The sequence below is a fragment of the Python bivittatus genome, unplaced genomic scaffold (assembly GCF_059951505.1).
Source record: "Python bivittatus isolate LINGU-HERP-01145 unplaced genomic scaffold, Pbiv_v1 ctg000480_np1212, whole genome shotgun sequence".
Lineage (NCBI taxonomy): Eukaryota > Metazoa > Chordata > Lepidosauria > Squamata > Pythonidae > Python > Python bivittatus.
Window position 1 is genome coordinate 65,773,571 of NW_028277075.1, and position 14,784 is coordinate 65,788,354.

General features: G+C 35.5%; 1 protein-coding gene across 4 annotated transcripts in view; it reads right to left on the bottom strand.

Moving 5' to 3' along the window:
• The window catches only part of KMT5B (lysine methyltransferase 5B), a 46,669-nt gene that overhangs the window by 23,481 nt on the left and 8,404 nt on the right, over positions 1–14,784 (bottom strand). For all 4 annotated transcript variants that reach the window (XM_088146121.1, XM_025169566.2, XM_007432892.4 and 1 more), the window contains exons 2-3: positions 5,105–5,340; positions 3,199–3,346 (exon numbers count right to left, since the gene is read on the bottom strand). In XM_088146121.1, coding sequence (XP_088002247.1) covers positions 3,199–3,346; positions 5,105–5,264 — 308 coding nt within the window. In that variant the 5' untranslated portion in view covers positions 5,265–5,340. The remainder of the gene's footprint in view (positions 1–3,198; positions 3,347–5,104; positions 5,341–14,784) is intronic.

The window sequence follows — 14,784 nt, forward strand, 5'->3', positions numbered from 1 at the left end:
CATCCATTTGTTTACAATCTGTTTGATAACAATGCCTTCAAACACAATAGCCATATCTAACTCCTAACAGGTTGACAATCTTATCCAAGCATTGTAAAAAGAGAAGAAGTGAAATTGTGTTGTAAAAATTTTCAAGATCCCTGGACAGTATCTCCTTGCCTTTAAAAAATGATTATAGGTAGGACAGGAGTCACTAGAGCTTTTGTGAGTTGTGGTTTTATGTTTCTAGTTTCTCTGCAATCATTTTAAACCTGTAAGTACTTTATTAACTTTCTTGTTGTCTGATTGTGTGTATTTATTATCTTTTTGATTTGATGTTTCTGCTTGAAGTTAGCTGCCTGAAATGCATTTATGCTGAAAACTTATTTCATCCTTTATTTTACATGGGTCCTAAACCTACAAAATACAAATTTTGCATTTTCAGTAAGCATAATGAATGGCAACATTAGACATTTTAAAATGTACTCTAGCATTATCCAGGACTGTAAAAAGTAAAATACACAATTAATGAATGCTACCAAACTTTAATAATTAAATAGGGTTATATTTCAAAGAAACTGTTTAAAATGTAAGAAAAATATCACAAAAATGATTCAATACTTAAGGCTGCCTTCATAGATTCACAAGATCATGAAATAGCAACAGTCCAATAAGAGTGGGAATGGGAAATGAATCACTCCTATCTCCACATTTAAAACTTCCCAAGCTTAAAAGCTGCATGTAAAACAGGCTGAATATATTTGGCCTCATCCCTTTCATTTTACTGGAAAACCTCCTGTGGATTACTCGTCAGGTGAACAAGAGGCGAGCCTTGTCCCAACAGATGGTGCCACACTTGTACTAGAGCTACTAAAAGATACCACCAGAGATGAGTTTGGACCCTTAACTTTTCACATTCCAGAAAATTCTAAAGAATCTTTTTTAAACAAGCATTTGATCTGAACTGATGGTGACTGGATAATCACATTTTAGTTATGCAATAGTGGAGTTGAATTTTTATTTATGGAGTGTATACTTTATATTTTTCTATTTAACTGCCCAAGTCAATTGACTGAGGTGGCATAAATCTTTTTAAAATAAAGATACTGTCACAGGTTATATGAGAGTACAGGTAGACTTCACTTAACATCTGCCCTGTTTAGTGGCCATTCAAAGCTACAATGGCACTGAAAAACTCTATGACCAATCCTCACATTCACGATCATTCACGCAGTCATGTGATCAAAATTCAGGCATTTTGCAAATGGTGGGTGTTTATGACCGTCACAGCGTCCTGCAGTCCGTGATTGCCATTTGTGCACTTCACCACCGGCTTCTGACAAGCCAAGTCAATGGAGAAGCTGGCAGTAAAATCACAAGTTGTGGCATATGATGCCTCACTTAATAACCCACAGTGACTTGCTTAAGACTGAATGGGAAGTAATGTAAGTCCATCAAGGTCACATGTTTTGCTTAATGACCACTTCACTTAGCAAAGGAGATGTCTGTCCCAATTTTGGTTGCTAACCAAGGACTACCTGTATTTAGAGACGCTGTAGAAAAACCTGTACATGGGACTGGGAAATACATCGTACAAGCACAAGCACATCCTCTAATTTTAATTGTCTGAAATCATATGCCCTGGTTTGCTTCTAGAAAAAAACACTTCAGGCCAAACTATCTGTGATGTTAAATATCATGACACTTAAAACATATCTGTTGTGACAATCTTCTTTTACTTTTCAATTTCAGGTGACCTCTAAAATTTGATGGAAGTCTCATTTTAATAAGATACCTAAAAAGTGTTCATTAGAATTTCTTTATCAGTTCAGGTTGAGAAGGCCCAAGAAACAACCTGGACAATCCTGAATCCCATGCTGCCTCCCCAACACCCCCCCATATATTAAATATATTAAATTATATACCAAATATGTAGAATACTGCTATATAAAGAACTATGGCTTTATCAAGCATTGGGGGTAGCAAAGAAGAACACTGTTCCATGTTGGAAGACAGAGCTACTCAGATTTACAATTCTGGGTTACAAATTCATGTTCACTTCTATTTGTGAGCTGGTTCTTTATTGATGTAACAGAAGAACTAATGAATATTGTTTCATGGGATCAAGGTTTAATGACCTGTTTAAAAATGAGGCTGAATAATAGTTACTGTATGTGTTTCTTGTATCTTTCTACCTTTTTTTGTTCTTTTTTCTATTTTGTCAATCAAAGCAAAAAGAAAATATAATTATCCTAAGAATTTAGGTTGAAATGTTTTAATTTAACATGTTATTTTAAATGCCAATCTTATTGAACAAGCCTTCAAATTTAGGGATGGCTATAAAGCAACAAATCCTAATTTTTTTCTTAGTATTAAAAATAATAAATATATCCACAGATAAAAATCAGGGTTACCAAGAAATTTTACAGGTTGTTGAAGTACCAATAGGCTCTTTGCTCAAAAATTATATTATATTTCAGTTACCACACACACACACACACACACACACACACACACAGTGTTATATACTTAAAAGCTCTATTATGGTGTCTAGGCAGTAGTAGTAATAATATTAAGAATAGAAGAAAACCTAAAGGATGTGAATTCTAGTAAAACAGGATTTCTTCAAAAACACAACTTATAAATGAATCTTCTCTCTATCACTGGCTTTAAATAATTTGCCTACTTACATAATAAAATGAAGCAGTCATTACAAAATGCTCATTAAAATAGTTTTACGTTATTCTAATTTATTAATAACATATTATATACCAGTCTACATACAATCCAATCTCAATTCTCTGGGCATTATAACATCATTCACGCATAAAATGGAGTTATCAGCATGCTCAGAGAAATCTCACAGAAATGAAAAAAAAAAGGCAAAAAAATCCTAAAAAAGCAAAAACAAAACCTCAGAAGAGCCCAATAAAGACTGGGCTGACTGTTAGGATACATCCAGAAAACAGGAAGAGGAAAACAAATCTAGCATCTTGAAATCTTTGTTGCAGGTCCCATTTAATAAATGCAGCTCAAGGTCTTATGAAGAACATGTTAATGAAAATTTTTTAAAAATTTGAATTTGAGAAGTCAAATTCTCCTTAATCAAATACCCAGTTCCCAATGCTCTGTGTTTGTTACATTTTAAAGTTGTCAGATCCACATAGTTTTAACTGAAACAAATAAGGCTTTATGCTTGCTAAATAATAAAACAATTACCTAGTGTTCATTTTGTGTGTTTGAAAGCCTAAATATGGATCAAGAACCAAACTAGTTGCTAGGTCATCATTCTCACACAGCTCCTTGGCAGACATTCCAGAAGAAGGCACGTAGCGACTTTGGCCCTCAAATCCCGAACCACCACTACCTGCATAAATCAAAACAAATGTCAGTATTAGCTGATACTGAATACTGAATTGTACTGATCTGTTTCCTTTGAGGCCACTGTATATGGAACAAGGAAAAAAGCAGGAATTTTGGGAGTAGTGCAGTAGCTTATCCTAAGTATGTGTTGGTCCTGTGGGGCACAATGCTTTGTTTACTGCAGAAGATTCACTTTCACCAGGATAGTTATGACGACAGACAGCACCACATAACTGAACTGAGACTTTCGAGTGAGGCCACACAGGAAATGTTCAGGGAATGAATAATACATATATCGTAAAGGGCCAAAAAATTATAACAGTCCATCTTATTTTTGTACGAAAAAATTAATGATAGTGCTTTACAATATAAGTTCCATGGCATCTCAGATGCATTATTTTCATTGGAAAAAAGTAATTTAGCTTATAAAATTTATACTATATTTCATCTTACACTTGTCTGAACTTGTGCATTTTTACTTTTGGGAAATACCAACACTGCTTCCTGGCAAATCCTCTCTATTCTGATATCAGTTCACATGGCCATTCATTTTGTCCTTCAAACATTAAATAAAAATAACTGTTCTCTGATTTTAAAGTTTTATCACACACAGACAACTAGCATTTTTAGTGTGGCCCTGCAGGTGTTCCTTAAAATTAGGTCTAATGGTATGAGGCGGTTGACTTGCAGCTGGTCCACTCAGCAAACAGTGTAATAAAGGAGTTGTGATTTCATATAAATTATGTTCTATGAAAAGAAAAATAATGCAAGCACAATCTGTCCATGAATAATTTGTTATTCAGTTTTGACATGTTGACATTTAGAGCAAAACAAAGTCCTTTTCACTGCATGCTTGCTTTCAGAATGAAACCATATTCTGTGTCCAAAGACCTAAAGCAAATCAAAGTCTTCTTTCCCACTCAGAAGTTCTGCAGTTACAAAAATAAGGAGAATAGGTTGTTGTAACTAAAAAATTATGTATCTCTGCTGGATTATTAAATTAGAACTGACTTCAGGTAGTGCAATTTTGGACTTGGCCTAGTTCTATAATGGCATATGAAATATGATGAAAAGTGTGACAGCAATGTTTTACTTGGAGTTGCTCTGAAAAATAAAACCATACTATACACATGAACCTTTATGACCACTAAAAATATTTAGTTGTAAAGCATGGAAACTTGTTTTCCCATGTGAAACAGATTATGATAAATAAATGGCAACATTTAAACCCACCAAAACCCAGAAGAAATTACCCCCGTATGTTCTGAAATGTAAACTCAAATTAAACCTGCCTTTAAATCCTCAGGTCATTTGTTTTTTTTAAACTAACATTCTATCACTTTAATTGATATCCAATATCTCCATGAAAATGAAATTAAATAATGTAAGTAGGAGAACTTTACAACTGCTCCTGTGGACGTCTAAGCGTACACTACCCTGAATACTGTGACTGTGGATTGCATTCTAATGGTATTTCCTGGGATAAATTATAAATAAGTGGAAAATTGAATTCCTTACCACTGCATTAGCAACTTTCTTTTACATTGAACAGAAGACTATAAGGCTCACGTTTAAGCTTTCATTGGGACTTCAATTTATTTAAGAAATATAAATTATTTGACCACATTAATGTGTCATCATATATTAGCCAAAAAGATTGTAAATATGTACAAGTAGAAAATATACTTGGCAAATACAGCCTTTTTTGAAATTAACAAATATGGTAATTTGAGATCATCCTAGCACATTAACATATACATACATCTGCTGGACCGTCTCTCAACTCCATTTTTGCCAGTCTTTGGGTTTTCCTTTCCAGGGTGCTGTAATTTGGATTGATTCTGATGGTGATCATTAGATAACCTGCTTCCATTTCTCCGGCCATTCACCACCATGTTCTTGGATTCTCCCAACCACTTCATTCCCACAGACAATTTGCCCCCGTTGCATTTAGTCCTTCTTCCAAAGGCTTTAAGAAGTTAACTGTAGTTCAGTTTCCTAACAGAAAAAGAGTGCACAAATATAAATAAATGGTTCAAAACTCAGCAATTTTTATTCATGCTATGTAACAGCATATAAAAATAATCAGCCCATTTCTTTTTTTTGTAATATTTTGTACCATATTTCCTGATATATGTTCTAATTTTTCCATTAAAACAAAGAGTTTCCCTTGGTTGCTTTGTAACACACACACACACACACACACACCCTACTCCCTCCTAAAACACCACCCAGCATTGCAAAACTCTTGTTCAGGCTGAACAGAGCAGAAGAATTTTAGTTAGAAAATGGGGAAATTTGTAACATTTTGTGCAGGTCCTCCTCCTTTCTCTTCAGAAGGCAATTTAAGGTCTAACTAGATATAACAATATTCATAATCAGACTCCACTGATGGAGAAGTTATGACCCTACTCAGACCTTCTCATGAGTTCCTCAGAAGTGAGGTACGAGTGATTATGAAAAACCAGACCCAACAAAGAACTCATAGCACAACTGAATCAGACTACTTCCAATCCTAAACCTCTAGGCTACTATCCTAATGAAATCACATACCCTTCAAGGTCATGAGAATGGCTGTGGCATTGGGTTGAGAATCAAAGGACAGAGAGATGGGGGAGTGACAGCTTTCAAGGAGGGCACTAGGGGAATAATGATTTCAGGAACCAGGAGCTCCTCCTGAGTAGCCATGAGTCTTTAACTATGAAAATTAGCATAATCACCCTAATTTGATGGAAGCTAGAAAACTTCCCATATAAAAACCTCTACCTGAGATCAACAATAATTTTGCTTTGTATTTCCTGAGATGGGAACCTAACTTTGTAACTGACTTGATGAACAATTGACCTTTGCTATTGTCTAGAACATGTCTTGCTCCTCAGTCCTTTGAACTCTGTGCATTTTAAACACTGGAATATTTCACTATCACTCAATTTCCGATCAATTTTGTGAGAAATACTGAATAATTCAACTTCAGACTTTTATTTAAGCTTTAGTTTGGAAACATGTTGATGTAAACCTCGGACAGACAGGAGACGGGGTAAACAGTAAATAGAGTTATGACACTGTAGGGCAGAGGTAGATCTGCACTGAAATTTAGAGCTGGGCAAATGCAAGAGAGCAAAGAATAATCAGCACTGGCAAACCAGCAACCAAGTTAGTAGAGTCCTCTAGATTTATGTTTCTTCTTCATCTATTGACTTTTGTGGGCTTACTATGGAAATCAGATCTACCAATTTGATCTCTCAACTGGGTGTTTTTGCTTTATCTATTTCTTCCCTTTACATTTTTAAGATATTTAAGAATCATGTATACAATTATTAAGCATTTCCTGAGTTATCCTTCAAACACATCTCCACATTCATTGTGCTTTTATTTCTATAGCACCTATTGGAAGTAGAATGCTATTTTTGTTCTATCTTCTTCAGCACAGTGAGATGAAAAACAGGTGCAAGCTGGAAAACAGAAAAAGTGGTATGGCAGGGATGGAAAGAGTTGGCAGTGAAAATTCAATGTACTTGCTTAGAAATCTTCAAGAACCTAACCACTTCAGTATAATGACATATATTTTTATTTACAATTCTTTTATTTATTAAATTCTGAAGCCAGCACTATAGGTGTAAAAACACTTCAAACTTGAAACAGCTGTTTTGACAGTTTGAGTTTAAAATGGGCTGCTTGGATCTCACAGGAAATGCCATGACACTGTTCTGATCCTGCCAGAAGTGTCTCAAGTTTGAAATGACTTTGCTTTCATCTTGGAGCATCTGTTTAGAGCATGATAAACTTAATTTTGAGTTCAAGATCTTTGAAATTTGAACATTTTACACATTCTGGCCAGTACCATCTTGTTTGGGTAGAGAATGTGAAATAACTGATGCATCCATATTAAAATTCCACCAGCCAAGATTAAAAATCTTATTCACACACCCTATTCATATACCAACGTACAACATTTTTACTAGCATATCATTATTTAACAAAAGGCTCTTCAATTCAATTTTATAACTCTGAAAACTGCTAAAGAGAACAATCCATTACCAAGGAATCATCTTCCTTCAAGGACAATAACATTACCTTAACCTAGACAACACTGCAAAACAATTTCTTCAAAGTTCAGAATAGTTCCTCATATAAGCTGAATGCCACTTGTTTCAGTGCTGGGTTAACATCAACTGCTAAATAAGGAAGTTCATATCACAGTGTAGGCCTAGACCTTGTTGCAAAGGGTTCAATATTACTAGAAATATTTATGTATTCAATGTATATGGCTACCCTTCTTGCACAATGTGACTCCAAGTGGCTAACATTGGGCTAAAACAATAAAAATCACACAAACAAAAAACATAGCATGACTGAAGCCAATCTCATTCAAACCAATAACTCCTAAAGACTGATTCATCTAACACCCTGGCCCTATCCCTGGGGGAAATGTTTAATAGAAAAGACCTGGAGCATGCCAACCTTGTCACATATTATATAAGGGGCAGAAATAATCAGAAATACAGTAGGCAGTCCTGTAAACAACCAAGCTTTGTGCCTAAAAGGCTGCTAGAAATTGTCAAATAGTTTGCCAAGAAATGTTCTACTAGCCAACAATCCAGTAATTTAGATTAGTATAGAAAGTACCTATGAGTATACCAGTTCCTTCTATTAGATAAACAAGCTACATTTTCTATATTTTGAACTGTTTATATTTAAGGTAACTTGGTGCTGCCAGCTATGGAAGACAACCACATATTAGAATCCTCAAAATTAAAAAAAACTGTATGCCAAGTTGCAAGAGTACATCAAATGTTTTCCAAGGGATACAGAAAATTCCCCCTTAAGAACCGTATTCCTGACAACACACATCTACATAACCTCAGGACACTAAAGCTTTTATGAGGCATCATGTTACACAGAGCATCATTATAATCCATGCATCCATACTTCAATGTCCTCTGCATTTAAGGGAGGAAAGTCATCATCTCCCTCCTGGCCTGCTCAGAGTGCACTTAGTGAATTACAGATCAGTTCTGTCGTGTTTACTTCAATTAAGCACTGTAGATTTCAGAAAGACATATTTAGAGTAATAGAGATGGAAGGGGTCATTTAAGTTATCAGGCCCAAACCCTGGCTCAGTGGAGAAATCCAAATAAAGACATTCCAAATAGAAGGCTGTCTAGTGTTTGTTTGAACACATCCAGTGAAGAAGACCTTATTGCCCCCTGGGTAACTGGTTCCACTGACAAACTGCTCTTAAGGTTAGGTTTTTTCTAACATGGAGTCAGAATCTGCCTTCCTGTAACTTAAACCCACATTAAGTATCCTGTACTCTGGAACAAAGAAGAAAAGAGCCCTAACTACTTCACCTTTGGCAATAACATGCACCTGCAAATCAGTGGCAGTCTTGAGCACACACATGGCTCCTCAATATTATTATTATTAATTAGATTTATCCTGCCTTTTTTTGTCAACTCAAAACAGTGTACACACCTAATGCTCCCACCTCCTATTTTCCCCACAACCACCACCCTGTGGGGTGGGGTGGGCTGAGAGAGGGTGACTGGCTTAAAGTCACCCAGCCAGCTTTCATGCCTAAGGGAGCACTAGAACCCATGGTCTCCTGGTTTCTAGCCCAGCACTTAGCCACTGCAGCATGTTTATGGCTGACCTAGAACAATGCATTCTTAACTCTCAAACCTGGAACCCCCTCCTTGACTTGAGATTCACTGAGGACATTTTTATCCTCTGGCTATGGAAATGAATCTCTCATCAAATTCCATCATGACTTCAACAACTTCCACCCTACCATCAACCTCAGCCTAGGCCTATCTACAGAACAAGTTCACTTCCTTGATGTCACTGTAAAAGTATACAATGGACCCATAAACATCACCAGGGAACCTACAGATTGCCAAGCATATGTACATGCTTCCAGCTTCCACCCAGAACACACCACCAAATCTATCATTTATGGCCAGGCTCTATGCTACAACTACTTTTCTTCTGACCTACATGACTGATGTATTCAACTTATGGAATTAAATCAGTCATTCAGGAGACTGAACTACTCATCCATTGAGATTAATAGACAAATCAATGTAGCCAAATTAATGAAGGGCTTATTAAAAGACAGACCATAGAAACACAACACCACTGGTTGTCACCTGCAGCTCAAGCCACTCAAATGCATTATTGATCAGCTATACCCCATACTGTACAATGACACCACACTTTCTTAGACACTGGGTGGCAGGCCCATAACTGCATATTGACAATCACCCAACCTAAAGCAGATTCTCACAAGCAACAAGCAACAGTGGAACAATTATGTCAATGTGGGAACCAGACCCTAAATGAACCCAATGTCTATTTTGCCCCCATATCTATACCAACACTATCCTCACAGGTCTCAAGAAGTACACATACAAGAATAGAGGTGCCTTCACATGCTCCTTCCCCAATGTGATATACGCTATCATCTGCCAACAATGTCCCTCTGAATTCTACATAGAACAAACAGAACAAACTTTGTATAAAAGAATTAATGCATGTAAGTTTGACATCAGGACTCAAAACATGGACCAAGTAATATCAGAGCATTTCAACCTCCCAATTACACTGTAGAAAACCTCAAAATGATTGTTTTGGGAAAGTGAACTTTAACAGCACCATCAAGCAAGAAATTGTTGAACTTAAATATATCAAAAGGTTTCTGGCAATCTTAGGTCTCAACAAACATAATGGATTTTTAATGCAATACAATTGTTAATTGATAAAGTACTTATAATCTGTCTCACATACAACCTGCAACTGCATAACCAACCTATCTCCCCCTCCCTTTTTCCCCACACCTTTCTTCCCACACCACACCCCAATTTACATCCTACACAGTCTAGCCACTCAGTGCATCTGATGAAGTGAAACGAAGCTCACAAAAGCTTATGTCTTGTAACAAAATTCGTCAGTTGAAAAAGATGCTATTAGACTGATTTTTTCCCACCAACATGACTCTCCTCCTACAATGCCTAAATTCAACTAGCTGTAAACAATTCTAACATATCAATTTGAAAATAAATCTAAGATTCTAGATTATTCAAAAGACACACTAGTTTCATTAGAACTTATTAATTTCACTTAGCACTTCTACCGATCAAGACTTGGGAACAAAACAGTATGAAAAACAGCAAATGACAGCTCCCAATCTTTCACTGACAAAGAAAGGAGAAGAAAGAGGAGCAAAATGTCCCTCCCATTTACATAGGAGTTTACAGTCCTATGAGATTAATCATATCCTCTGAGAGTTGATTTACACTTGTCCCAGTAACCCAGATTTATATCAAAGTTTGAATAGTGACAGGTCGAGCTTTCATGATGGAGTATTAAGGCTGTTCTGACTTCATTTTTCTCCTATGATTTATATTTTCTTTTTCCTTTTTTTTAAAAAAAGTTCATAAATTTTATCTCTTATATGATTGGTCTACTCCCAAAAATAAGGTGGGGAAAAAGCGCTGATTGCTTTAGCCAAATGCCTTAATACCACAAGCCCAGGAGGCAAGGCTACAGAATATATTTCATTTTTCCCCCTTTTAAATTGCCAGAATGTAACATGGAGTATAACAGCCCTATCTTCCTACACACCATGGAGAAGGAAGATATCATAAGATGCACTTCTTAGAAGATAGGTAACAGTAACAAGAACTACTAAGCTGCACACCAAGACAGGAGGTGGAGCTAGGTTATATCAGGGGTCTTCTGGGAAAACAGGCCTGAAACCATAACTCACCTTATGTGCTCAGCACTGTCACTACACTATGTTATTATTTCTCCCATACATGAGACAATATAGATACAATTTAAAAATGTGCACCATTGCAATAAATGCTGTAAAATCCTTTAAAATGTCATATTTTAAAACATGGAATTCAACTGGGAACAATGAGTCTGTTACTGTTTGGGAGGGAAGTCCTCTGGATTTGCAGGTAAAGATGATCAAGCAAATATTTGGGGGTCGGACTAGACAACCTCCAAGATCTATTCCAACCGTATGATTCTATGGAATACTATTCATGCTAGAGGGAAAAGACTACTATGGAAATATTACACATCTTCTGTACAAACGAAGAATAAAAACAGATACAGCACAAATTAATAACATAATTTGGAAATCTTTTTTTTGAGTATCTGCCCTGCTATAAATTCACCATTTTAGTTCTCAGCTATAATGTGATTGATGGAAAAATTATTCCAATTATGTATATGAAGGACTTTAAACAATTTGGAAATCTATTATAGGAATAAAAAAGAAAGAAAAGGTAAACTAAAGAAATTAAAGAAAACAAAAGAAACACAGCTAAAAATAGTCTACATCCATACCATTAACTATATTTCTCCACCCATTCTATACTTCATAGATACACTGATGTGCAGAAGCTCGGCTGAATGATTCTAGATAAGTCAAGGTCTGGCCAAACCAACACCCAGCCCACTTGCTAATCTTCTTAGTGCCTTCCTTCCCTTTATCTCCCCTTAGCTGGGAAGACTGGGAGGCAGGCTGATTCTTAGGCCATGAAAAGGAAAAAGAGAGAAAGGAGCAAGGTGCACCAGCCCTGCCTTAGTCACCTCTAATTTTCCTAAATATTTTGTCTTGGGTGAAATCTGGAACAAACAAAATTTCCAGCTTTTAGTTCAGTTGTACTGTGATCTGCTACAATGATTTTATCCATTTTTTCTTGGACTGTAATTTTTCTAGCATTCATTTAAATTCTACCCTTCAACACATCATTATCATACAAATCTCTACAATACTCTTTCCAGCATTCCTTTAGTCATTTTCCATCAATCTACTGGGAAATTAATACTTTTTCATACATATGTACTTTCTCTCCCAAGTAATTCTACTTGCATCCTAGCTTCTTTCACGTTTTTCTTTCCTTTTCTTCCATGCCCACTTTATCCTAAGATCTGCTTTTGACATTACCACAAAATAGTATGCCCCATATTCAGAATCTGTCTTCATCACTGTGTCCTTTGCTAATCCTCTCCATATTTATTTATTTATTTATTTATTATCAAATTTGTCACCGGTCATCTCATTAAAATGACTCTGGGCGGTAATCAAATCATTCATGACTTTATATTTACATTCATTTGCTCGCAATATATATAGAAGAACAGATGTAACTTAAACAGTGTTGTTGAAACCAAATCTTGTTCATTAACCCTGGCAGCTCCAAATGGTCCAATAACTTTACAGGTAGTCCTCGCTTAATGACCACTGGTTTAACGACAGTCCGAAGTTACAATGGCCTTGGAAAAAATGCTTTACGACTTGTATTTACACTTACAACTGTCGCACCACCCCCGCAGTCACATGTTCACAATTTACAATTTTTTTACGATGGTCATTAAGCAAATCATCGCGGTCGTTTAGCAAATTCTGGCAAAAAACATCCATTGGGGAAGCTGAATTCGCTTAACTACTATGATTTGCTTAACGACCACGTGATTCGCTTAACAACCATGGTGATTCACTTTATGACCCTCGTAAAAATGGTCATAAAATCGGGTCCAGTCATGTGGTGACTTGCTTAACAATTGCCCCACTTAACAGCTAATTTTCCTGTCCCTATTGTGGTTGTTAAGTGAGGACTACCTATATCTGCACTCTTTGGTCTTACTGTCACCCATCTATAATGGTGCTTAGAAGTTTGTGAACCCCTTTGAAATTTTATATATATACATTCAATTTATTCTCAGAATTTTAAATATTTCTGCATAAATATGACCTAAATCGTGATCTGTTCTCCACACAAGTCCTAAAACTAGATAGAGAACCTAATTAAACAAATGAGTCAAAAACATTATACCTGTTTATTGATTTATTGAGGAAAATGATCCAAAGCTACATATTTGTGTATGGCAAAAAATCAACAAGTCTCTGCCCTAACAAACATGGGAATAATTGATTCTAAAATAGAAATAATAAAGTTGCTGGAATTCTTGTAACCCATCCCTTTCGTCACAATGAAACTTGTTAATAAAAATGCTGTGATAATCATTCCTGGAAAAAAAATCATTTTTAGATAGCTGCCAAAGACTGACACAAAATAAACAGCAATAGCAAGGAGTTAGCAATTCAGTGGAAGAATTGGTCCTGAGCAGGTTTCTGTAATAAAATATATTAATGTCATTATCAGCTTCTATTTATTATAATATTACAAGTGTTATAACATGTTATTGGTGGATATACGTATGTATTGTATTGGTGGATATACGTATGTATTGAAACCTTACTAGAAACAAATGGGATAAGATGTTCAGCTTCTATGATTCATCTCAAGTTTGGAAATAAAGAAAATAATACAGAAAAAGTTTAGACAAAATAAGTGTAATAAAAAGGTGAGAGATAAATCTAACCAAAAAAGCAAGAATTGTATTAAACCAGGGCTGTGGAATTGGAGCCATGAAGTCAGAGTCGGTAAAAATGTACCAACTCCAACTTCTAAAAAATTTAAATTGCATATAATGAATTTTTGAAGTAGTCAAAAAAGTTGTTCCTGATTTTCTTTTATAGTTTCTTTTATATCCTATTACTTACTTTATAGTCTTTTGATAAAAATATAACTTCATTGTTTTTATTTTTTAGCTTTTATCCTTTGTTTAAACTATAAGATTACTGAATGTTTGTAATTTCTTTTATAAATAAAATTAAAAAACAGAATGTTTTAGCTATAGCCTTTAGACCCAAGCTTTAATAGGTTAGGGTTCTAAAAAGTTTCCTGCTGATTTACACTGGCAGTGATAAAATGCCTTGTATGTTGCGTGCTTGCAGTCGATATAGGAAATATATCATTAGTATATTTATAATTTATTTCCTATACTGATATATAATTAAAGGAGTCAGAGTTGGAGGTACCATGAATAAAAAAGTCGGAGTCAGAGTCGAATGTTTTATGTGCCAACTCCACAGCCCTGTATGAAACACAGGTGTTCCACTGACCATTACTATAAAGATATTGCAGGAGGAAAGCCATATTGTCTATGGTAGCAAAAAATCAGAAGTCTAGGAGCACCTTTCCTGACATATTTTATTAAAAAGCATATGCTTGCTTGCTTGATTTATTTATTTATTAAATTTATCTTTAATAGAAATGTGAGCTGCAGCTCAGTTCTTCAGATGCAAAGAGAGACTTTATTGATACAGAATTTAAACTGGGATGAGATGGAAAAGAAAGACAAGTTGGTTATGTTGATGAGGCTACACATGAGACAGATTACAGGCATGTATCCATTATTAAATATGTGTTAAAAACCAATTGTGTTTGTTGAGCCATTTTGAGATAACCTTTTAATGTGTGTGAGTTCAGCAATCTCTCCTTCAATTGTGCTGTTAAAGTTTCATTTTTCCAAAATGGTAACTTTGAGATCTGCAATAGAGTGTCCTGGGAGGCTGAAATG